Source organism: Triturus cristatus, chromosome 8 (genome assembly GCF_964204655.1).
Source record: "Triturus cristatus chromosome 8, aTriCri1.1, whole genome shotgun sequence".
Taxonomy (NCBI): domain Eukaryota; kingdom Metazoa; phylum Chordata; class Amphibia; order Caudata; family Salamandridae; genus Triturus; species Triturus cristatus.
This window is the reverse complement of record NC_140591.1, coordinates 180,095,345-180,119,143: the sequence shown is the minus strand read 5'-3', so window position 1 is coordinate 180,119,143 and position 23,799 is coordinate 180,095,345. Positions and strand designations below refer to the sequence as shown.

The following is a 23,799-nucleotide window of genomic DNA, read 5'->3' as shown; positions in this document are numbered from 1 at the left end:
TCATTACTGGAAGGCAGGGATACCAGCATAAGCATTGATGATTTGAATTGCAAAACATTACACAAAAAATACATAAAGCATTCATCAAACATACACAAATTATGACACCTATTATTTAATTCGCAAACACATAAAAAGTATTTATAGAAAGGTTGGAGCTTTTTGAAATTTAAACAAGGGCACTCATCATCCATACTATATTCTGTGTCATGCACCTGCACTTCTCCCACAAATCAATTTGAGGATACTGATTTAATAGTTAGCCACATTTTTCAAATTCCTTCACATTTGCAGCAGGTTTTAGAATTTGTAATTGTACATTTTGATTCTTTATTTGTATAAACCTTACTAATCTGTTAATATTTTATTTTCGAAGTAGTCACTGACCCCCTGAGGAGGCTCTGTGGACCCCTAAGGGTCCGCGGAACACAGGTTGGGATACACTGCTATAGGACAGGACTTCTAGGCTGCCTTTTTCTACTTCTGCAGTGTTGTTTCTTCTCTTCAAACACAATTTGAACTTAATAGTGTGGTTATATTGTACTTGAGCAGGCATGAAGAACTTGCTCTACACCATATGTTCTGTATATGATTTTCAGTTTTCTGGATCAGCTTAAATAATTACGGTTTTAACAAATGAGTCTAGTAATTTTTCTTGCCATAATTCTCTCTGATGCAACCTCTTGAAAGATTTGCTAGTGAGTCATTGCACTGATCCCTTTTTTAAATCTCCTCCAGTATAATTTAGATTGGTTAGAAGCATTTACCTGATTGGACTAGGGTTATCTGATTTTGTTTTTAAAGAGCTTTGCAAACATGTTGTATTGGTTTGCAACTGTTCCTTTACTCTCTAACCTAGTTGCATTACGTTATTGAGTTTCTCAACCAACAGCCATTTGGTTACTGGTTGGTGTTGATTCGAACCATTCTAATTACTACCCTGAGATTATCAGGCTATTGCGGTTGTAACAATTGCATTTCATTAAAAGTAAAGTTTTTGCTATTTATTAGTCTACACCTTCTCTCATATAGTAACTGGCAAAAAAAAATACATCAGATTAATTCTGATGGATACTTGTAACTGCAGATTCCTCACTTCAAATTATTGCTCCGGCGGCATACTGGGTTCAGAGATTTGTTGTGCCGCACTACTCCCATGTGCCTCTAGATTGTGTCATGCAGCTCTGTGTTGGCTGCATAACACCCTGGAAGTGATAGAGCGGAGTGCATACAACCGCTGACTTCAGTTTCATACTTTTCGTACCTGTTGAGGCAGATCCGGAACTCTTTTCCCAAGTTGGTTGGGTTTTTCGCCGACTTCCAGACTTTTTTTTATAGTATGCTAGGGAACTATGTCTCTTCGCCGAAAATGATGGATTTAGGTGTGCTGTGGCTGCAGGAAGCAGATGCCGGTCATGAACCCAAATGATGTCTTTTGTCCTTGGCTTGAGTTTTGTGATAAGTGCACTCTTTCATTTGTAAGACTCCATCTCAATTCAGAGCAGGATCCTCAGCTGATCCCGACATGCCTTAGTTCCCTGTGCCTTCATAGACCCTACAGCAGGTCACAGCTTTCAAAGAGGTCAGGTTACAAATACTCAGTGTGCTTCCGGCTCCCTCTGGGTTGCCTTTGGGCCCCATGGAACCGCTGATGCCTTCAATTAATTGGGTTACCATCTATGGGTCCCTCCTCGGCTTATTCTTTCTTTCCGGTACAGACTTCCTGTCTGTCTCTACAATTCATGCTGCTTTCTGCCACCCTGATGCCCATGCCACTGGCACCAGAGGATGATCCCTTGTGGATACCCACATTGGACCCGGAACTGCATCTGTTTATGCAGCCAGACTGTAGCCATGTACATTCTTTAGGATGTTTTTTTTAACATTGATTTCAGAGGTGTTTGCTTTAGGAAATGGAATACATGAGCTTGAGCAATTGAGGAAATGGAATATGTGGCGATCAGTTAAACCCAGATCTACATAATTTGAAGGTTCTCACTTTCATTTAATTGGAGAAATGAGATCATCTTAGAGGGCGGTCGATGGGCAGCAATAACCTTATGTATTGAAATATACCCTTTTTAATTCCTATTGTTTCCATTACTACCACTAATCATGGAAATACTTTCTTTGGGGTCGGCAATCTCTGCTTGCCCCAGGACAGTGATAAGTCATAGTGTCAACTTTCGGTGTAAGATGACTACTACACATCAAAGGATCACATTGGGGGTACTCTACTGTGTTGGCTCAAGAATATTGTCTCCATAAGGTGCTTTCAGAGAAGAATTTTACAATCCCACGTTTGTAAGACTGCTGAAATTCCCACATCCAGACTCATAAACTAAGGACCATTTATTCAGTATTGGGGAGAGGGTGATAATCCTGACCTTACTCTCTCCACCCCACGTGAAATGGAAATTTAAAATCCCAAGCGGTGTGGCCCTTCATGTACCTAGTGATGGATGTCCTCTGAATGACCAATTTCAGCAATTCTTGCAGCACTGTATAGATCTTGCTCACATTTAGCACTTTTTGCACCATATCACTTGCGCCGTTGGAAGAAATTGTATGTTCATGAACTTTGACAGCCGTCTAATGTCAGCTCGACACCATAAAATGTAAAAAAACATGGATCTATCCTTAAATGCAAACGTTGTTAGATTTATTTTTGGTGTGGTTTTCGTTTTGTGACTCATTTGGTCTTTTCGTTTTATTGATTATTGGTGAAAAGTTTGGAGTATCGTTGTTTTATTGGTTATAATTCAGTGTACCAGGAATCAACTCTGTACCCCGACAGAACCACATTCTCCACATTCTTGTACACCCAGGTTCTGAGGGGTACTGGGTCACCCCATTATACTAGATGCCCATTTAGTCAACAACATGGATTCCGTCGAAGAAGATCTAGTGAACGATGATACTACCAATGACATAGAATCCGTCGCCAATTATGACCCCGTTGGCGACGGATCCGTTAGCGTCACACCCTGCGACGCCTTTCATGACATAGACGAAGGCTTCTAAAGAAATAGAACCGATGACTGGACCGTCGACGCCAACACAACACAGTTCGAAATTGAGCAAGACATCTCTACAGCCTGAGCTTACGTCAACAAGCAAAGTTTCACGTTTGCACCCTAGTCACTTGCTGGACACAGAAGAAATGGACGACGACGCTCCTTTTTGGACAGCTCATAGTCCCTCAGAGCTGAACGTAAAATGGCAGGAGAAGACTGAAGACTATTATGATGAGGAATAATAATACCAGCATTACTACCCAGTGCCTCCTAAACAATACCACCAGTGCAGGTATTATGTAGACACTCCTAGACAAGAATCTCCTCAAGTACCACTTTCCTTTTTTCAGGAGTGGGAAGCCATGTTGACAGATTTCAGGAAACTCTTCCCGCAACCTCAAGAGGAACATATTGCTGAGCCGCCACCTATTGTGCAGTCTGCGCCAATATTGCCTCTTCTCACTCTTAGGTTGATGCTTTGTCCTATCATACCAGCTCCTCCTAGGAATGATCCATCCTCTTCTGAAGATGACGTGGAAGTGGGTGAAATTCAGAATCCTCCACCAACTACGGATGAATGGGACAATTGTTATACCCACACCATTGCTACCTCCATATCATCCTTCCGAATCTCCTCCTGAGAATATAGGAGGTTTTCATAACTTAATGGATAGTGCTGCTTCCAGATTTCATCGGCCTATCCTAGTGAAGCAATCAGGCTGCTTCCTCTGACTTTAAAGAACAAACAAGGAAGTCAGTTCATGCCATCCCGATTATCGACCACATCTGGCAAGAGTCTTAAAGTTATGAAATTGCCAGCCAAAGTGGTGCCTGTTTTACCTTGGATAGACAAAAAATATAGCACACCAAGACAAAAAATATAGCGCACCAGAGGATTCCCCTGCATGCTCAACGGGACACCCCCAAACCAGACTATCATTTCTCAAGCTGCACAGAGAAGGTCAAAGAATCCTGAACCCCATCACATCCCAGTCCGATAAAGAAGGGCACGGCTTGAATAGTATCGGAAAGCGCTTTTCATCCATGTCGATGATAACCATGTGTACTTCGGAATCCTTGGCCATTCTAGGCAGTTATGACCAACAGATATAGTCCGATATTGGGGCCCATGTTTGATCTCATCCCTGAGCATAAAGGCAGGAAGCAAAAAAAGCATAAGGGGAACGTGCAGCTGCTGAAGTTATCAACTGCGCCATAAACATAGCCACCTCAGGCTTTGGACAACTGGCCGGTGCATCGGTTTTAAGGCTCTAGTGATAACATAGAGCAACATCATTTCAACCTGAGGTAAAAGCTAAAATCCTGGACATGGCATACAATGGCGACACTTTGTTCTGGAAACAAATTGATGACCCATTGTTGGCCATTAAAACAGATGCAGCCAAGTCGCTGAGGACCCTGCAATATCGTAAGGTGTCCTTTCGAGGAGCGCGTGGACAGGGTTTTTCCAGTTATAGAGGTGCTTACTAATGCACCCAGCAGTACCAGACCTACCAGACGCAATATCGACAAGGCTAGCAGCAACCAACTTATCAGCAACCAACAACAGTTGGCTTCTTCAGACAGGGCTCTCACAGGAAGTCACAATCCCAGGGTCACGGCTCAGGTCGCAAACCATGACAGCAGTCTGGTACCAGCTACTGTCCATCCCCCCCTTCCACCTTGTTGGTGCAAAAATCTCCAATCACATTCATCAGTGGCAGAACATCACAACAGACAGATAGGTACTGGATTTAATAACCTATGGCCGTAATCTAGAGTTTTTACAACGGCCAGCAAACACATTGCCCAATGGATCGCACCCCCCACGTCTAAACTTATTAAAGCAGGAAGAAAAGATTATGCTCATCAAGGGAGCAATAGAAGATCCTGAGGCGCAAGGAGGAAAAGGTTTTTTTACTCGTGTTTTTTTCCTGATACTTAAGAAATCCGATGAGTGGAGACACATTTTAGATCTCAGACTTCTCAACAAATTCCTCCAGAACCCAACATTCAGGATGATTACGCTTTCAAATATTCTTCAGCGCCTCAACAGTAGGGATTACATGACTTTCCTGAAGACGCTTATTTCCTTATCCCTATCCACCCCAAACACAGGAAGTACCTCAGATTTACAATAGTTGGTGCCCATTAGAAATTCACGGTCCTTCCCTTCGACCTGAAATCCGCTCTGAGGATATTCACCACGTGTCTGGTCCTAGTCGCAGCAGCTTTACAAAACCAAGTTCATTAAGTATTCTCATACTTGGACAACTGGCTTGTAAAAGCTCTGACATCTCTACAAGCTGCCAAAGCTACAGAACCCTGCATAACACTTTTCCACAAGCTAGGCCTTACTATAAACCAACGGAAGTAGTCGATCATTCCCTGTCAATCAATAATGTTCCTTCGAGGCGAGCTAGACACAATTCAGAGCAAAGCCATCCTCTCTCGGTAATGGTTGGCACGTTAGGCACGGAACTTAACAAAAAAGAAGGGTCCTTCAGTGAGGCTATGCAAGTCGCTCCAAGGCATACTTTCTTCCACAATCGCCTTCTCTAGCTCATCTTCATTTAAGGCCACACTGCAAGAGGAGCTTCAACTGCAATGCATTCAAGCTAAGAGACCCTTCGGAAACATGATCTCTATCACTGGAACCCATTAGGCGGGCGTTCAAATGTTCGAGCCTAAGGTCACATCTTTCACAAGGCCTCTCATTTCTACCTTTGGTTCCAGACTCTATCACCACCACAGATGCTTCTATTGAGAGTTGTGGAGGCCTCCAGAATCAAAGGAAATGGTACTCATCCCAACGACTAATGCATATCAGCAGATTAGAACTCCATATTCCTTTCCCTGCAGGCTTTCCTGCCTCTGATAGCTGCATCATTGGTGCTGATCCATACGGACAACACAAAAACCATGTTCTACATCAACAAGCAGGGAGGAACCAAATCTCTAACTCTTATCTGAGGAGGCACAAGAGCTTTGGAATTTAAGAGCATAGAATATCCCTGAAAGCCGAGCATGTCCCAAGGCTTCGAAACACACTAGCAGATGCCCTCAGCAGGACAAAGGACAGTTTACATGAGTGAGAGGTAAACCACGATCAACTGGACATGGTATTTGCACAAGGGAGGGGGTGGGGGTCAGCCTTGGACCGGTTCGCAATGAACGATACCAAACACCGGTTCTACACCAGCAGATTCCCTCTCCCAGGATCACGGGGGAATGCCCTTTCAATGCAATGGTCCAGGATATATGCCTATGGCTGCCCCCTTCCCCCCCTCCCCGCCCCCATCCAATTGATTCCCAAAGTACTCACCAAAATGAGAGCCGAATGCTGTTGCCTTCTACAGATCACCCCCAGATGGCCCAGACAGCACTGTTTTAGGAGCTTCTCCTCTCAGAAGCCTAATCCATTCGCCTTCTACCGACGCCAACTCAGCTAACCAATTGCTTGGGGGCCCAGATATGTCACCCGGAGCTAGCATCTCTTCAGTTGCATGTGTGGCCCCTGAATTCAATGAGTTTCGGCATCTGAATTTACACAGGAATGTAAAGATATTCTTGCCAGGTCTCAAGCAGAAAGCACCAACAAGTCATAGAGATTAAAATGGATGCACTTCTGTCATTGGTGCCATCAAAACCATTTGCATCCATACCTCGCTACTCCAGAGCAAATTCTACCATACCTACCCTCCCTGGCTAAATCAGGCCTGGTCTATTCATCCATGAAGGTCAATCTCTCAGCCATACCTCGATACAGACACTCACCTAAGACTTCCTCTCTTTGTTTCCCAGAATTAGAAGGCAATTAATGAAAGGGCTCTTCCGAACCTTTTCTCCGGTGAGAGCGCATCCTTTCGGAGTGGCATCTCAATGTAGTTCGATCACTACTGATGCAGCAACCTTTTGAACCCATTCATAGGGGCGGACATCCAATTTCTAACGTGGAAGGTTGCTCTTCTCTTCGCACTAACATCTACCAGGAGAGTCCGTGAAATACAGGCTTTTACTATCAAGCAACCTTTTCTATGTTTCACAAATGACTTCGTGGTCCTCTGAAAGAATCCTTAATTCATCTCTAAGGTTCTGTCTTAATTCCACCTAAACAAACCTGTTATTCTCAGGACTCTTTCCCAATCCAGCCACACCAGCAGAATAGACTCTACTTACACTTAAATTCTACCTGCAAAGGAATAAGAATAGCCGCAAGACTGACCAATATTTTCTGTTACTTATGGGCACGGTCGACAAGGCACTGCAGTTACTAAGGCGACCATTGCCAAATGGGTCACCGCTACAATACAGTTTTGCCATGACAAGCAGGAAAACCTTTGGCAAGGAAAGTTAGAGCGCATTCATCAAGCGCATTCTCTATCTCAGCTGCTATGTTTTCAGGCATTCAACTAGAGAAAATCTGCAGAGCTGCAACGTGGAAAGGCACTCACACTTCTCTTACAGGGGATACTCCTCAATAGTCATAATCACTGAATGGGGTCCCTGCAGATACAAGGACTGTGGTCAGAAAGAGAACAGCTATACCACATAAACATGCTGGAGCTCAGGGCGGTTCATCTGGCTCTCAAGGCGTTCTTTCTTTCCATCAAATCGACTGCTCTGCTTGTTCAGGCGGACAATACAACAATGATGTATTACTTGAACAAGCAGGGGGGCACCAGGCCCAGACCCCTGTCCCTGGAAGCGCAAGCGATTTGGAAGTGGCTTCTAGCACGAGACATGAGGATCTCCGCAGTTCACCTACCAGGCGTCCTCAACGTCCAAGCGGACGGCCTAAGCAGGCATTTCGCAGAAGCGCATGACTGGGTGCTAAAACGAAAGTAGCGCAGGACCTCTTTCGCAGCTGGGCAACACCAGACATAGATCTCTTTGTGGATGCAGAAAACGCAAAATGCAGCCTCTTCGCCTCTAGATACCTGCAACCAGGCTCCAAGGGAAATTCTCTGATATACTGGTCGGAGACATTACTCTACGCCTTTCCACCAATTCTCCTCATTCCCCTGGTGATCAGGAAACTGTACGAATCCAAGAAGAAGATGATCCTGGTTGCGCCAGACTGGCCTCGCCAATGGTGGTACCCGGACCTGCTTCATCTGTCCAAAGTACCACACAGGAGGTTACCATGTCATCCGGATCTGCTGACCAGGGCGGGCAGCAAGGTGTTCCATCCCAACCTGCTGTCACTGAGGTTAGCAGCATGGCTCCTGAGTTCATCCAATATGGACATTTAGGTCTCTCACAAGACTGCATGCAGATCTTGAAGGAGGCTTGGAGACCTTCTACGAGAAAGTCTTAAGCTTTTAAGTGGAAGCATTTTTACATGTGGTGTACTGTTAAGGGTTGTGACCCTATTCGAGGTCAGGAACAGGTACTGTTACCATACTTACTGTATTTGGCCAAAGCAGGTTTGCAATATTCATCCATTAACATTCACCTGGCAGCGATAACAGCATATAGACAGTCAGGCTTCTTTCTTTCATATGCCAGTTGTTAAGGACTTCTGGAGGGTCTAAAAAAGGTCTACCCAACAGTTAGGTCTCCATCTCCTTCCTTGGAGCTTAATGTGGTTCTCTCAAAGTTAATGGGTCCCCCATTCGAGCCTATCCACAAAGCCTCCCTGCAACATCTTTTATGGAAGACTGCTTTTCTCGTGGCAATCGCATCTGCTCGCAGGGTGAACGAGATACAAGCCTTGTGCTCTTCGGAGCCTTTTCTCGTATTTCATGCGAACAGAGTGGTGCTTAGAACTCACCCGAGGTTCTGTCCTAAGGTGGTCTTGGAGTTTCACATCAACCAGTCAATCACTCTTCCTACTTTATTTGCGAACCCTGTCACTCCTGCTGAGAGAGCTTTGCACTCTCTAGATCTAAAAAGTGTTAAAATGTTTTCTAGATAAAATAAAAAGTGTACGAAAGGCGGAGAGGTTGTTTGTTAATTATGGTCCTTTGAACACTGGTTTTCCTGCCTCTAAAAGTTCCATTGCTAGATGGATAGTGTCATGTATCATGTTATCCTATCAGCTGGCACACAGCTCCCAGGCAAGCAGAGAGCTCATTCTACAAGAGGAAAAGCTGCTACGGTAGCGATGCTTAGAAATGTACCTATTCAGGAAATTTGTAAAGCAGCCACATGGCGTTCGGTTCACACTTTCGCACGTCGTTATTGCCTTGATTCTGATGCTCAATTTGGACAAGCATCCTTGAGAAATTTCTTTGGGTAATATATGTTTTGTAAATAACATGATATGCTGGTATTCGTCCACAGGGTTTGGGGATGGGCTTGCTACTCTCTTCAGTGCTTATGACTATTGATGAGTATCCCCTGGAAGAGAAGGATAAGTTAGTTACCTGTAATCTTAGTTCTCTTCCAGGGGTATACTCATCAAAGTCATAAGCAACCCTCCCTCCTCCCCGGACAAATACCATGGCCATATATATGAATCTGTTACCCATGCTGTGTTTACACTGCTATACGCCATCCAAAAGAACTGACCTAACGGTCACCTGTGGTGCATGAGGGGAGCCTGGGGGTTGCTGGAGGTCTTAAAGACACAGCGCCAATTTTTCCATTTGTTCTATATGCAGCCTCTCTAGGCTAATCTGCCTCTATGATCTTGCCTTTTTACCTTTGAAAATAATGGTTGTGGTTTTCAAAGCAAACTGAAAGCAGTTTTCTTTATCTGTATCATGAAAATATCATGTATGTTTCTTTATTATTTCAAATGTAAAAGATTTACAATGCAATTGTGGCAGTTTGAGCCGTTTATTCCACTAAGGTGAGCCTCTTTCTATAGAGGTGTTCATTGAGGTTTACAAATGACCTGTGTTTCAAATGTGATCTTACTGATTGACCATTAAAAAAGTTTAACATATTCAGTACTATTTATAGGAATTATTATTCTGTGTCTCCATAATAGCTTATGGAAATTGTTCATACTGCTTTATTTTTAGTATCATGGGACTCCTACTTCAACGGGGAATGATTCAAGCATGTGAATCTATGAAAGATACCAGTACTGGATAACTGCATTTACAGGAAAGTATCTTATTTCTCATACACCATCAGTCCTGAGGACTAACTTATTTTGGTTTCTTGAAAACAAGTGCCTTAAACTGGAGAAACAGCCCAATGATCAAACTCTGGAGGATCAGTATCCAAAGGCGATTACACCTTGATTTCAAGATCTACCTCAGAATACAAGCTTGATTTCCACATGAGGGCAGACCTCAGAGGGTTGGCCTCAGCACATGGATCGGTTTCGAAGAAAAGGTTAAGGATCAACCTCGAAATTAATTTCAAATGTGAGTGTCTGATGATTGAGGACCACCCTGAAAACATGATAGAGTTGAAGTAGTTGTCTGCAGGTGCATAATAGAAGTATTTATAGTGTACATGTAGTCCTCTGTTTATGAAGGATTTATTGAAGACTGATACAATTTCACCTTATCAAGATGTATGGCGATTAGTATATTGATCCTGAAACCAGTTATAATTTGGGACATCTTCCTATCATGACTTTCAGCTGCCCTACAATAGAGGCAGGGAAATGCCTGAAAATGGCAGCTTTAAAACTTTGGAATTACTTTTGTATGATTTGCAGTTAATTTATTCCAGAGAATGGAAAAAAAACAAATCTGAAAGAAACACGTTAGTTAGATTCCTCACCTTAGAATATCCCCAGGCGTCAGACTGGATCCGGAAGATTTTTCGTCAGCAATACCCCTTGCGCGTCGCTAGGCGTCGTCTGCGGCTCCGCGTCCGTCGTCGGCGTCGTGCGCCGGGATGACGTCGTCGGAGTACTTAGACGCCGCCCTCGCGCGCTGACGTCAGTTCTTCTTTTTTCCCCGCCAGTAAGCGCAGATCCGGGAGAGCTACCCCTTTTAGTCTTTTTTGACTAAATCTTTTTGATCATTTTTGATCCTTGTCTGTCGACATCTGGTGCCGGTAGGATGCCTGGGTTCAAGGCTTGTGAGGATTGTCATCGACTGATGTCGGTGACCGATCACCACCGCCGGTGCCTCTACTGCTTAGGCCTCGACCACGACGCGGAGTCGTGCAACGACTGTCAGGCCTTGACTTCGAAGGCTAGGCGGGAGCGGTCCCGCAAGCTTCTCGAGCTTCGCCACTCGGCTCCGCGTCGTGCGCGATCCCGGTCCAGGAGGAGGTCCAAGGATCGCTCGCGGAGCCCTAGCCGACGCCACCATCGATCGTCGGGCTCCAAGTCGTCGGGTAAGTCCAAACACTCAAAGAAGTCCAAGAGGCGACATCGCTCTTCGGACTCCCCTCGCCGGTCGCGCGACTCGGCCGAGGGTCCAAGTGGTTCCACCCCCGCGGCTCCGGCGGAGCCGCAGGTGCCGCGTCCGCCCCCATACCTTCCGGTCCCTGGGGCTGACGCGGCGCCGGCGGAGATCAGTGCCTTCCTCTCGGCCATGAGGAGCCTGGCCCCGCCGTCGACGCCCGCTGGCGCGCCTTCGGGCCCCGCGGGCTCGACTGGGCGACCTCGCGTGCCGGCGGCTCCGGCCCCGGCGCCGTCGACGACTCCGATCTCGACGCCGCAGGTCCCCGCGGGGCCCATGCCTGGGCCCCAGTCGACGCCGGTTGACCTTGTCACTCCTCCACCGGCGCCGACGCCTGAACCACCGACGCCGTCACCGGCGCCGCCGACGCCGACGCCTGTGACGCCGACGCCCCAGTTTAGCCCTCATCCGGACCCGACGCCGGCACGGCGTCCGCCGACGCCGCATCCGACGCCGCTAGAGACCTACCATCTCTACAGTCCGGTTCCGATCATTCCTCCTGTTTATCAGGAATCGGAAGAAGGGGGCGACTGGGAGGGGTTCGAGGACCCTCTGGCTGTTCAGTCACAGCTTTCTCAGGACTGGGCAGATGAACTGGGGGAGGCCAGCGGGCTGGACACCTCGCCAGACGCTGGATTCACTTCTCCTCCGACCGTGGCTTCGGAGGAGGGTGCAGCATTTTCTGTGGTGCTGCGCAAGGCGGCTGAGGCCCTTGGGCTCGAGTTGCCTGCCGTGGCTGTGAGGACCAACATCCTCACTGAGGTGCTTCAAACCTCAGCAAGCTCCACTGAGCCTCTGCTGCCGTTTAACGAGGCCCTCACTGACGTTCTGCAGGGCACCTGGTCCAAGCCCTCCACAGTTCCTCCTGTGGATAGGAACGTTGCCAGGCGCCACCGCCCTGCTCCGGGCGACCCCAGCTTCCTGTCCCAACACCCCACCCCCGAGAGTCTGGTTATCCAGGCCTCTACTTCCCAATCCTCCTTCCCGACCGCTCCGCCGGACCGGGATTCCAAGAGACTCGAGCAGTTTGGCAAGAAACTGTTCTCGTCCCTTAGTTTGGGCCTGCGGTCTTTAAATACCGCCTGTCTCTTGGACCGTTATTCCCATTCCCTGTGGGATACGGTGGAGGACGTGCTGCCCCTGTGTCCGGAGGAGGTCCGGACGCGTCTTACCCAGGCTCTGGCCGATGGGAGGGATGCAGCACGGCACGCCATAAGATGTGGGCTTGACACCACGGACTCGCTAGGTCGGGCGATTTCCACCACGGTGGCGCTCCGCCGCCATGCCTGGATGCGGTCCACGTCATTTTCCGGGGATGTCCAGAACACCCTCATGGACATGCCCTTTGATGGCACTCGCCTGTTTGGTGAGAAGGCGGACAGTGCGCTGAACCGCTTTAAGGACTCCCGGGCTACGGCCAAGTCCTTGGGCCTCTCGGCTCCGCGGGCGCACACCTCCGCTTTTCGCCCCTTTCGTGGCCAAGGAAGGGGCGCCTCCTCACGTTCGCAAAGCCACCAGCCGCAGAACCAACCTGCGCGCGGTCGTGGACGTGGCTTCCGCCGTGGCGGAAATGGAGGCCGACGTGGTCAGCCCACATCCACCCCGGCAGCATCCGCCTCAAAGCCTTCCTAGTCCGAGCTTTCAGGCCCATACCACGCCAGTGGGCGGCAGAGTTCGCCATCACCTGCTCCACTGGCGGTCCATAACATCGGACAGGTGGGTGCTGCAAATCGTCCGAAGGGGCTACTCCCTCCCCTTCGAGACGACCCCTCCAGCCATGCCACCGCAGCACCACCGTATCTCGGGGGATCATTTGGATCTTCTCCGCGAGGAAGTTTCGGCTCTCTTGGCCAAGGGGGCCGTCGAGCGCGTTCCGAGTCCAGAAGTAGGTCGTGGTTGTTATTCCCACTACTTTCTGGTTCCCAAGAAGGGCAAGGGGGGCCTGCGCCCTATCTTGGACCTCCGGAACGTCAATGCCTTCCTCCGAAAGGAAAGGTTCAAGATGCTAACGTTGGCTCAGGTTTTAGCTGCCCTAGACCCTGGAGACTGGATGGTAGCGTTGGACTTGCAGGACGCATATTTCCACATTCCCGTCCTGCCGGCCCACCGGCGTTACCTGCGGTTCACGGTGGGCCAAGAGCACTTTCAGTTTACCGTGCTCCCCTTCGGCCTCACCAGTGCCCCTCGGGTGTTCACGAAAGTGATGGCGGTGGTCGCAGCTCATCTGCGCAGATCAGGGGTCCCAGTCTTCCCCTATCTCGACGACTGGTTGTTGAAGGCGGGCTCGCCCCAGGCAGTCGTCTCCCACCTCCAGACTACGGCGGATCTCCTGCATTTGCTGGGGTTTTCCATCAACGTGCCGAAGTCGCACTTGAGTCCCTCTCAGAAGCTCCTCTTCATCGGAGCGGTTCTCGATTCGGCGCAGTTCCGGGTCCATCCACCGGAACAGCGGGTCCGGGATATACAGGCCCTGATTCCCATCTTTCGGCCTCTATCCCGGGTTTCGGTCAGGTTAGTGTTGCGGCTTCTGGGGCTGATGGCCTCCTGCATCCTACTAGTGCATCACGCCAGGCGGCGCATGCGGGCTCTGCAGTGGGACCTGAAGTTTCAGTGGGCCCAGCATCACGGCAACCTGTCCGACCATGTCTTGATCTCGGAGGGTACTGCACAGCAGTTGCAGTGGTGGCTCACGGACCGCGAGTGGGTCAAGGGCAAGAGCCTCTCCCTTCCCCAACCGGAGCATGTCGTAGTGACGGATGCGTCCCTCTTGGGATGGGGTGGCCATATGGGAGAGGCGGAGATCAGAGGCCTCTGGTCTCCGGCGGAGTCTCGTCTCCACATCAACCTGTTGGAGTTGAGAGCGATCCGGCTTGCACTGAAAGCCTTCCTTCCCTCTGTCAGGGGAAGTGTCGTGCAGGTGTTCACGGACAACACCACCGCCATGTGGTACTGCAACAAACAGGGCGGGGTGGGGTCGTGGACCCTTTGTCAGGAGGCTCTGCGCCTCTGGACATGGCTGGAACACCAGGGCGTCACCCTGGTGGTTCAACATCTGGCGGGCTCTCTGAACGCCAGAGCAGACGAACTCAGCCGCCGGTGCATGATGGATCACGAATGGCGTCTGAACTCCGAAGTGGTGCAAGGCCTCTTTCAGCAGTGGGGAGAGCCTTGGTTAGATCTATTCGCCACCGAAGAGAACGCGCAATGTCAGCAGTTCTGCGCGTTGGAATTTCCAAGGCGGCACTCGCTCGGCGACGCTTTTCGTCACGAGTGGAGTTGCGGTCTGTTGTACGCCTTTCCGCCTATACCACTTCTGCCCAGAGTGCTGAAGAAGATCAGGCACGACCGGGCCCAAGTCATCTTGGTGGCTCCGGATTGGGCACGAAGATACTGGTATCCCGAGCTACTCAGTCTGTTGACCGATCCCCCGATACGTCTGCCCCTTCGGGAGGATCTTCTGTCGCAGCAGCAGGGGACGGTCCTCCACCCGAACCTGTCCAGCCTCCACCTCCATGCGTGGAGATTGAGCGGCGGCAGTTGATGCCATTTGACTTGCCTCCTGAAGTCTGTGATATCATTCTGGCAGCCAGGCGTCCCTCCACAAAGTCGGTATACGCCTGCCGGTGGAACAAATTTGTGGCATGGTGCACAGCAAAGGCTGTGGATCCCCTTTCCGCCCCTCTTTCTGAGGTTCTCCTCTTCCTTCTTTCTCTGGCCCGGCAGGGCTCTGCCCTGGGCACCCTGAAAGGTTATCTTGCTGCCATCTCCGCCTTCTTGCGGCTTCCTGATCAGCCTTCTCTTTTCAAGTCCCCTGTGGTTACACGCTTTCTCAAAGGCATTACACACACGTTCCCTCCTGTCCCTTTTGTAATGCCTCAGTGGGACTTGAATCTGGTTTTGACATTCCTGATGTGCGCTCCCTTTGAGCCTCTTCACAATTGCCCTCTTCGTCTTCTCACTCTAAAGACTGCTTTTCTGGTAGCCATCACCTCGGCTAGACGGGTGAGTGAGCTCCAGGCTTTATCTTCAAAGCCTCCTTTTCTATCTGTTCATCCGGACAAGGTTGTCCTTCGGCCTCGTCCCTCCTTTCTTCCTAAAGTGGTGACTCCATTTCACCTTGGGCAGTCTGTCACCTTGCCCACCTTCTTTCCGCCTCCGCATCCTTCCAAAGAGGAAGAGAGGCTCCACCGTCTGGACCCAAAACGTGCGCTCTCCTTCTATCTGGACCGCACAAAACAGTTCCGGGTGGACGACCAGCTTTTTGTTGGGTACGTGGGCGCTAAGAAGGGGAAAGCTGTGCACAAACGAACCATCTCTCGGTGGGTCGTTTTGTGTATCAAAATCTGCTATTCCTTGGCTAAAAAGGACCCTCCTGTTGGGCTGCGCGCCCATTCTACTCGGGCCACAGCGGCTACTACTGCCTTGGGACGGGGAGTCCCTTTGCAGGACATCTGTCAGGCGGCGACGTGGGCTTCGCTACACACGTTTGCCAGGCATTATTGCCTTGACAGCCAAGTCCGGAGGGATGGCTTCTTTGGCCGTTCTGTCCTCCAGGACTTTCTGGTGTGATCTTGGTTCGCAGACCCACCACCGGGGATGGTATTGCTTGGGTATCTATTCTAAGGTGAGGAATCTAACTAACGTGTTTCTTTCAGATGAACAAGTTACTAACCTTCGGTAACGATGTATCTGTAAGAAACATTAGTTAGTTAGATTCCTCACCGACCCTCCCATCCTCCCCGTTCTGCGAACTGACATCTAGGGTTAAGGTTGTCCTTTCAGGCCCCTAGATTTTATTTTTGGCACCAGTGTCGGTCTTTGCATGGCTCTGCGTTCCTGGCGCGGAAGGCTATGTACAAGAACTGACGTCAGCGCGCGAGGGCGGCGTCTAAGTACTCCGACGACGTCATCCCGGCGCACGACGCCGACGACGGACGCGGAGCCGCAGACGACGCCTAGCGACGCGCAAGGGGTATTGCTGACGAAAAATCTTCCGGATCCAGTCTGACGCCTGGGGATATTCTAAGGTGAGGAATCTAACTAACTAATGTTTCTTACAGATACATCGTTACCGAAGGTTAGTAACTTGTTCTTCTCAACCACTTATCTAAATCAACTGGCTTCATGTCACTGTCTATACCCTCCAACCCCACAACATAGTTAAGGCAGAGGATGAAGGAAAACATGAACAACATATGGAGCAGGCATAAGGCTAATGCTTGGGATTAATATTTAGTACAAAAGGGGGTGGTGATGGACGGAGCATCAGAACCAATCAAACACTCACACCCAGTCAACAAATCTGGGTTTGATCCATCACCATTCTTTAGCCCACTCTGCCACCCCAGTTCAGACATGGCTGTATGCAAATCAGTCTGACCCTGTGCCTCATGGGAACAGTCCATCCCGAACTGCCAAGCCATGCCTTCCCTGGACCAGAAACAAGCTTCCTAGGACCGGTTTCTGGCATTTCAGCCGTCTTCAGCCAGGCTTGCTTGAATCCAGTGGCAAAGTGAGCAAGGGACTCACGTCTGAGCATACCCTGCCAACTTATGGCGAACAAAGCAGTACAAAAGGGGGTAGTGATGGACGGAGCATCAGAACCAATCAAACACTCACACCCAGTCAACAGATCTGGGTTTAATCCATCACCGTTCTTTAGCCCACTCTGCCATCCCAGTTCAGACATGGCCATATGCAAATCAGTCTGACCCTGTGCCTCATGGGAACAGTCCCTTGCTCACTTTGCCACTGGATTTAAGCAAGCCTGGCTGAAGACGGCTGAAATGCCAGAAACAGGTCCTAGGAAGCTTGTTTCCGGTCCAGGGAAGGCATGGCTTGGCAGTTCGGGCTGGACTGTTCCCATGAGGCACAGGGTCAGACTGATTTGCATATGGCCATGTCTGAACTGGGGTGGCAGAGTGGGCTAAAGAACGGTGATGGATCAAACCCAGATCTGTTGACTGGGTGTGAGTGTTTGATTGGTTCTGATGCTCCGTCCATCACCACCCCCCTTTTGTACCGCTTTGGGATTAATATTTAGCTCAGAAACATGTAGTTTGGGTTAAAGTGTGCACCAGTAGTGTTTATTAAATGTCTACAGCTGTGGCTTCTCAACTGCACTGACCATGTATTCATGTATAGCCGTATTTTTTACAATTGTTTGGGGGGGGGGGGCTGAAGTCAATAAAGTTTGCCACAAAGCAAGCTATGTAATTAAAAATGTAAATAAAACCTTGTTACGCAGAAAAAAGTCATTTCTGAAAATACTTCACCTTTTCAAGACTGTTGGTTTGGGATAGAGAGAAAGGTGTTGATGCTGTTGAGCATGATGGAATCCTGTATACCCCTGCTTCTCAATGCACGGCTATAAACGTTCGCTTTCTAGAAATAGTTAGCAAGTCAGTGGTCTGCAACGACTGGGACTGGAAAGATCTTTAATGGAAAAGCATATTCGCTTAGCATGCAGACATTTGGCACATTCAGAACCGCTGCTGGTCATTATCACAGATGCGTCCATGAAATGATTGGGTGCACACATGACTTTGTTTTATTTCCACTGCATTTGACCTTGAAGAAACCCAGAAACGTCTGTGGGGTGGTACTGAAATCAGCTGCATTAGTAGTGAAGGCTGCTCAGACTTCTCTGTACCACAGTGTTCTTGATATGCATCTGTTTGATAACCAGGCACTCAAACCAGAAACAGGGAGGGGGGCATTTATAATTATTGATAATTACACAATTGCACAGAAAATCTGGCACTGCGCAGAGAGCAGTCAGATTCATCTCTTGGCATAAGACCTGCCAGGAGTGAATGGTTTTGCATATCTCTGGAGAACAATTGGGGGGGACATAAATGAGAGATGGGTTGTTCTCGGACATTAATTCAAAATGTGAGGTATCACATTTGTATCAGGAAGTTGGCAATGGGCAAAAAAATAAGAAAGAATAATATCATTTCATCTCCATATATCCACCTCTGGCTCTGGTGCATGCTCTCTGGATAGATTCATCCGGCAATTTCTTAGTTTACCCTTCTTTCCTTTGTGATTCACAGGATGCACCCGTCTCCTATTGCAATTCTTTCTTATCACTCAAACCTGGATTTGCCCATCTTAGTTTGCCTTTTTGTTCTACCTGTTTTTCTAACTGCAATTTGCTCAGCCCACAGAGTGGCAAAGCCTTGCATTTCAGTTCACGTTAAGTTAACCTAGACGTTTGCCACAAGATATCTAAGGGACGACCTTCATCTTACCATAAGGGCCTGCTTTGTGTCTTAGTGGAAATTTTTTTCTCATGTACTGATACCGTCATTGCTTAAGTGCAGAATATTATCAAATAACCTTGAGAGGTTAAAACAATGGTGGTAGACTGCACATCAACACAAGTCTATTTGACAGCTTTTGCGTCCTATAGAGAAGAGTCCACATGCACCTGTTTGTCCAGTCATTCCAGCCTTCATGGAATGTCTTAGTCATTCCACCCAGAAAGCTTCTAGTGACAGTGTGGTATTTAAATACAGTTCATACAAGGTTTGTGGCCCACCTTTTGAACCAATGCATTCATGCAGTTATAGAGCATTATCAAGGGCTCTTATGGGTTATACTGACCGTACAAAGCCAATCCGTAAAACAAAGCTGCTTTTTGCACAACCACATCAGGGTAAGGCCATATCCAAGTCAAATAAATGTTATGCAGAGGACGATGATAACCTTGAAGGAACACTGCTTCCACATTCCACTCATAAGAAAGGTGCACTCAGCTCTATGCCAACAACCACTTCAGGGAAACTAGAGGGTACTACTTTATAGTCTGTGCACAGCAGGCGAATCGTCAATATGCATTGCAAATAGAATGAGATTCTTATTTGTAACCATGGGTTTGCAGCTTGTTTCGCGGATTTGTTTGTGTCTCCCCAACACACCCAAGTGCAAAGTAATGCAAATGCTCAAACTACATTAAGTGATAAACATTCTAACTCATATTATGATACTGAAACAAAAGACCAAATCTGAGAAGTCTAAGTGCTTTGTTATGTTTAGCAATTGTTAGCAGTAATCATTTGATGCAAACCTGAAACAAGAAGCCAAGGGCTTTGAAAAGAAAAAAAGTTGTGCTATTCTAATTACAGCAGTAGGTTGCAGGAGAAAACAAACCGCATGTAAATAACTTTATTTAATGTTTTTTGGATTTGATTAGTAATGTTGCATATTTTATCTAAGCCTTCTTTGTAATTGGTCTTAATCTGCTATATTGCATGGTTGTTCAAAATTTATTTTTGCTCTAACAAATGCTGTGGTTTGTTCATTTTGAAGTCAGATTGAAGATTTGAGTAAAGTTGTAAGTACACTCTAAAATATGTGCCGTTTCAAACAGGTGGATCAAATGAACAAAATAGTTGAGGTTTTGGGTGTACCAACTACTCACATTCTTGACCAAGCACCCAAAGCAAGAAAATTCTTTGAGAAGTCACCAGATAGCACTTGGAATTTAAAGAAGACCAAAGATGGAAAACGGGTATGTTAAATCTTTTGTGAAACATGGATGGAAATCAAATGTTAAAACCAAGTTTAGTTTCACTTTGCTGATCAATACCTTTATTATGATGTATTTTATGTTTGGCTTCTAAGCATTTTAAAAACAATTTTGAATCACTACTGTTTAGTATTTTCTTCAGATAAAAACTTCATTGCATCGTATCTCGGGACATAGTCAAGCACTTGAATGTTTATGTATTCATTTGTAAGCAGAATCTAGTTTTGAGTTACTTCACAATGTGTAAGATTCTCACAACATATTGCCATCTCAATGAGAGTATTTAGCAAGTGGTATGAAATATCTTCGGACAGGGTGTAGGAAGGTGCCCCTTTTTGCTTGGTTACCCCGCACTTTTTGCCTGATTTCTGATGCACTTTGACTGTGCACTGGGTCCCTGCTAATCGGTTTCCCACTGCCTGTCTCCTTTCCCAAAACTGTACCTTTGTTTCCACAACTGGCACACATAAGTCACTTGTAAAAGTTACCATTAGTGCCAAGGGCCTTGTGACCAGAGATGGTCTCTAAGGGCCGCAGCATGTAAAGATCACTCAACAAACACATTCCCACTAAGTGCAGCTAAAACTGAATAGTCGACTTGGCACACATCCCTGTGTTCCAAAACTAGCTGCTGCATTGTTGTGCACCAGTCACAGGCTGCACAGCTATACAGACTTGAATTACTCGGATCATAAAACAAGAGAACAATTTTAGTCCAAGTAAACCATTTTCATTCCATATTCTTCAGTACTTTTCAAATGCTTATCCAGGCTTTATCCTATAGCATGATGGAATTCAGTACATCTTGGTTAACCATGAAGATTATCACCCCATGCATTTGATGCATAACGCCCATCTTCAGGGGTAACTAAAATATAAGGAAAACCCATCAACGTAGACAATCTTAAGAAAGAACAACTTGAATCCAAACATTAAATCATGCCAAATAAGCAATCCATATAGTGAATGTGCAGTGAACATCGCTCACTGTGCCCAGTTACACTGTCAAATCCATGCATAACTTAAAAATAACCAAAAACATGTGTACTGTTACACTGAAACTTACTATAACATTGTGAACCAACGATAAGTAGTACCTCCATGTTAAATTAAAAAATGAAAAAGAAAACTATCGTGCCAATCCCATCATAAGCCCATTTATAATTGGGTAATTCCACTGGGTTTAAAAAGCGTGTGGTGCATACTTATTTAAGTGAAGCGCCTTGCCCTATTCCAGTCAACTCTTATGGTGATTTTAGTGGTCTTTGATAACCTTTTGAAAGCTCTCAAAGTGGTAGCTGTGGAGAGCAGCCTTTAGACTTATCTTGAAGGAGTGTTAAGCAGCTTGTTTTACCAGGCTAATCATGTAGTGTAGGTTAAAAGAAAAAGAACCATACAGTGTATATATAAAAACGTTTATTTATTACACAACACTCACACATTGGTATATCCGCTACATGGAGACATACACAGATACACAATAATACTTCAATTTCCAATAGGTAAGTAAGCACAAAACACAGTGATCTCCTGGGGGAGACCAAACCATATACTTAAAGTGGAATGCGAACTGCGACCAAAGTCGGGACTTAGATCAGGAGACTCAGAGAAGCTGGGTGCTACAAGTACCTACCTAAGGTAGGTACCCAGAAACCCCATGGAAGCTGTGTGCAGAGTGGAAACCCAGCCGCATGTCCAGTAGAAGTCATTAGGGAAGTTGCGATTGCAGTTTTCAAGAAAGACCCTTCCCAGTAGACCCTTAAGAAACCCTGTGGAAGACAGAAGGGTGGAGATTCACCCCAACCATGGATACCCCAGGAGCCAGGGAATCAGGGTGCATAGGTGCGAAATGATGGCGGAAACCATTGTAGACCACAGTGGAGGATTTCAGGAAATATGCCACTGGAGAAGACTGTGCAGGAGTCCGGTGTAATCCAAGGGTGGATTCTTGAAGTGAAGTACCTGTAAGCATAAGGGACATTGTCTATGCCTCTCAGAGGTGACCAGGAGGCACGCAAGAGTGATGCCCACCAATGATGGACAGATCAGGAGAGTTGAAGGTGACCTTGTCGCTTCAGCTGTAAGGACCAGGCGATGCTGAGATAGACCAAAGCCGCTCACAAGCCGTCCCACGCTGGAAGTCTAGAACCGAGGGGTCTGTGTCCAGCGGGAGCACCAACAAGCCTTGGTAGCTGCAACAGGTGTGAAAAGCAAAAAAGTAGCAGCAGTGTAACCAGCACAATCGAAGGGACTCACCAAGAGCAGGAGAGTCAGACCAGGCCCTGAGCAAGCAGGGGATCCCACTGGAGCAGAAGACGACCCTTAAGAGGATCCACAGGCCGAGGAAACAGGAGTCGCAATAGGGCCTCGAGCAGCTCACCAAGAAGAAAGGCCCATGGTGCAGAGGATGCAGTGAAGACGCTGTACTTGGCATGAAGAGATGTTGGAGCTTCTTTTAGCCTGAAGATCTCTGGCGTGCAGAGCCAACAAGGCTTGGTAACGTCAAGTCAACGTGCTGCACATGGGTTTGGTCCCAGCAGTTCTGACTAGGGATACTGGCCTCAAAATTATCAAGCCTCGAGGGAGTTGCAGAACCACCAGATGAGCCTTTCTAAGTCCGTAGAGCGTTGGGAGCAGCAGACCAGTCTGCTTCGTTGCAGTGCCTGCAGATGCAGGGGAGTGACTCATTCACTTTAAGAAAGATTACTTCAGGTTCTTGATGCCCACTGGTCTGTTGAAGAAGCACACACTACAAAGTAGACTTGTATAACAGCGAGACCAGGAGCAGTAGGAGTCTTCCTTATTGCAGTCTCGGTTCCAGGCGAAGTCCAAGTGTCCAGACAGAGGAAGAGTGATGTGGTTTCAGGCTTGAGTCTTGTTCCACTATGAATCTGCGGACCCATCTCCAATTAAGCCCTTTTATACCCTAAGAGAGTGGTTAGGACGACTCGGGGTCCCTCCCAGAGGAGGGGCTGGACAGAAGCAAGGATACTCCCATGTCCTCTGTCCAGGTGTGCGCCAGAGGGGCAGCCAAGGGTTCCCTGAACTGGTTCAAACAGGATTATGCAAGGAGGGCACCAAATGTGCCCTTCAAAGCAGTCTGGTGGCACTGGCCAGTGCCTCCACCCCAGCCCAAGAATGAATGAATAATTGAATGAATGAATATTGAATTTATAAAGCGCCAATTTAGCCCAAGGGCGTCAAGGCGCTACAGAGGACTGATGCACAACCGAATAAAATGCTCATACTGAGGTCTGTGTAAAAAGCCTGGTTTTCAAGGCTTTACTGAACAGAGAATGTGACCCAAGACCAGATAGATCATCAGGGAGAGAGTTCCACAAACTAGCACCGGCGGTGGAAAAAGCCTTGCCTCCCCATCTAACCTTTGTATACCTGGGAGCTACCACCAAATTCTTGCAGGCAGACCTGAGTTGCTTGGTAGGGATATAGCGCTGGAACATTTCTCTAATGGCCTCAGGGCCTACGCCGTAGTAGGCATTATGGGTCAGGTATAGAGTCTTGATGAGAATTCTTCGATCCAGAGGTAGCCAGTGCAACGAAGTGAGGGAGGTCGAAACTGAGTGGTACTTTTGCAAATCCATCACCAACCTCACTGCAGCATTCTGTACTAACTGTAGCCGTCGCAGCAAGCCTTTGTTAATGCCCAGATAGAGGGCATTACAGTAATCAAGTCTGGGCATTATCAATGCAATCACGGCCTGCTTTCGTGTTGCAAACAAGAGGAACTGGGAGGTTTTCCTAAGGAGCCGGATTAATCCAAAACAAGTGGACACTGTTCTGCTAATCTGAAGGTGTCCACTATAACCCCCAGATTCTTCCCATGAGGTACAGGGGATGGGCAGGTGCCCAGAGGATCAGGCCAACAATCATTCGACCAGATGTCATGTTGGTTGCCAAAAATCAA

General features: G+C 47.6%; 1 protein-coding gene across 2 annotated transcripts in view; it reads left to right on the top strand.

Moving 5' to 3' along the window:
- The window catches only part of DYRK1A (dual specificity tyrosine phosphorylation regulated kinase 1A), a 551,386-nt gene that overhangs the window by 372,976 nt on the left and 154,611 nt on the right, over positions 1-23,799 (top strand). For both annotated transcript variants that reach the window (XM_085621267.1, XM_085621268.1), the window contains exon 10: positions 19,716-19,856. In XM_085621267.1, coding sequence (XP_085477393.1) covers positions 19,716-19,856 — 141 coding nt within the window. The remainder of the gene's footprint in view (positions 1-19,715; positions 19,857-23,799) is intronic.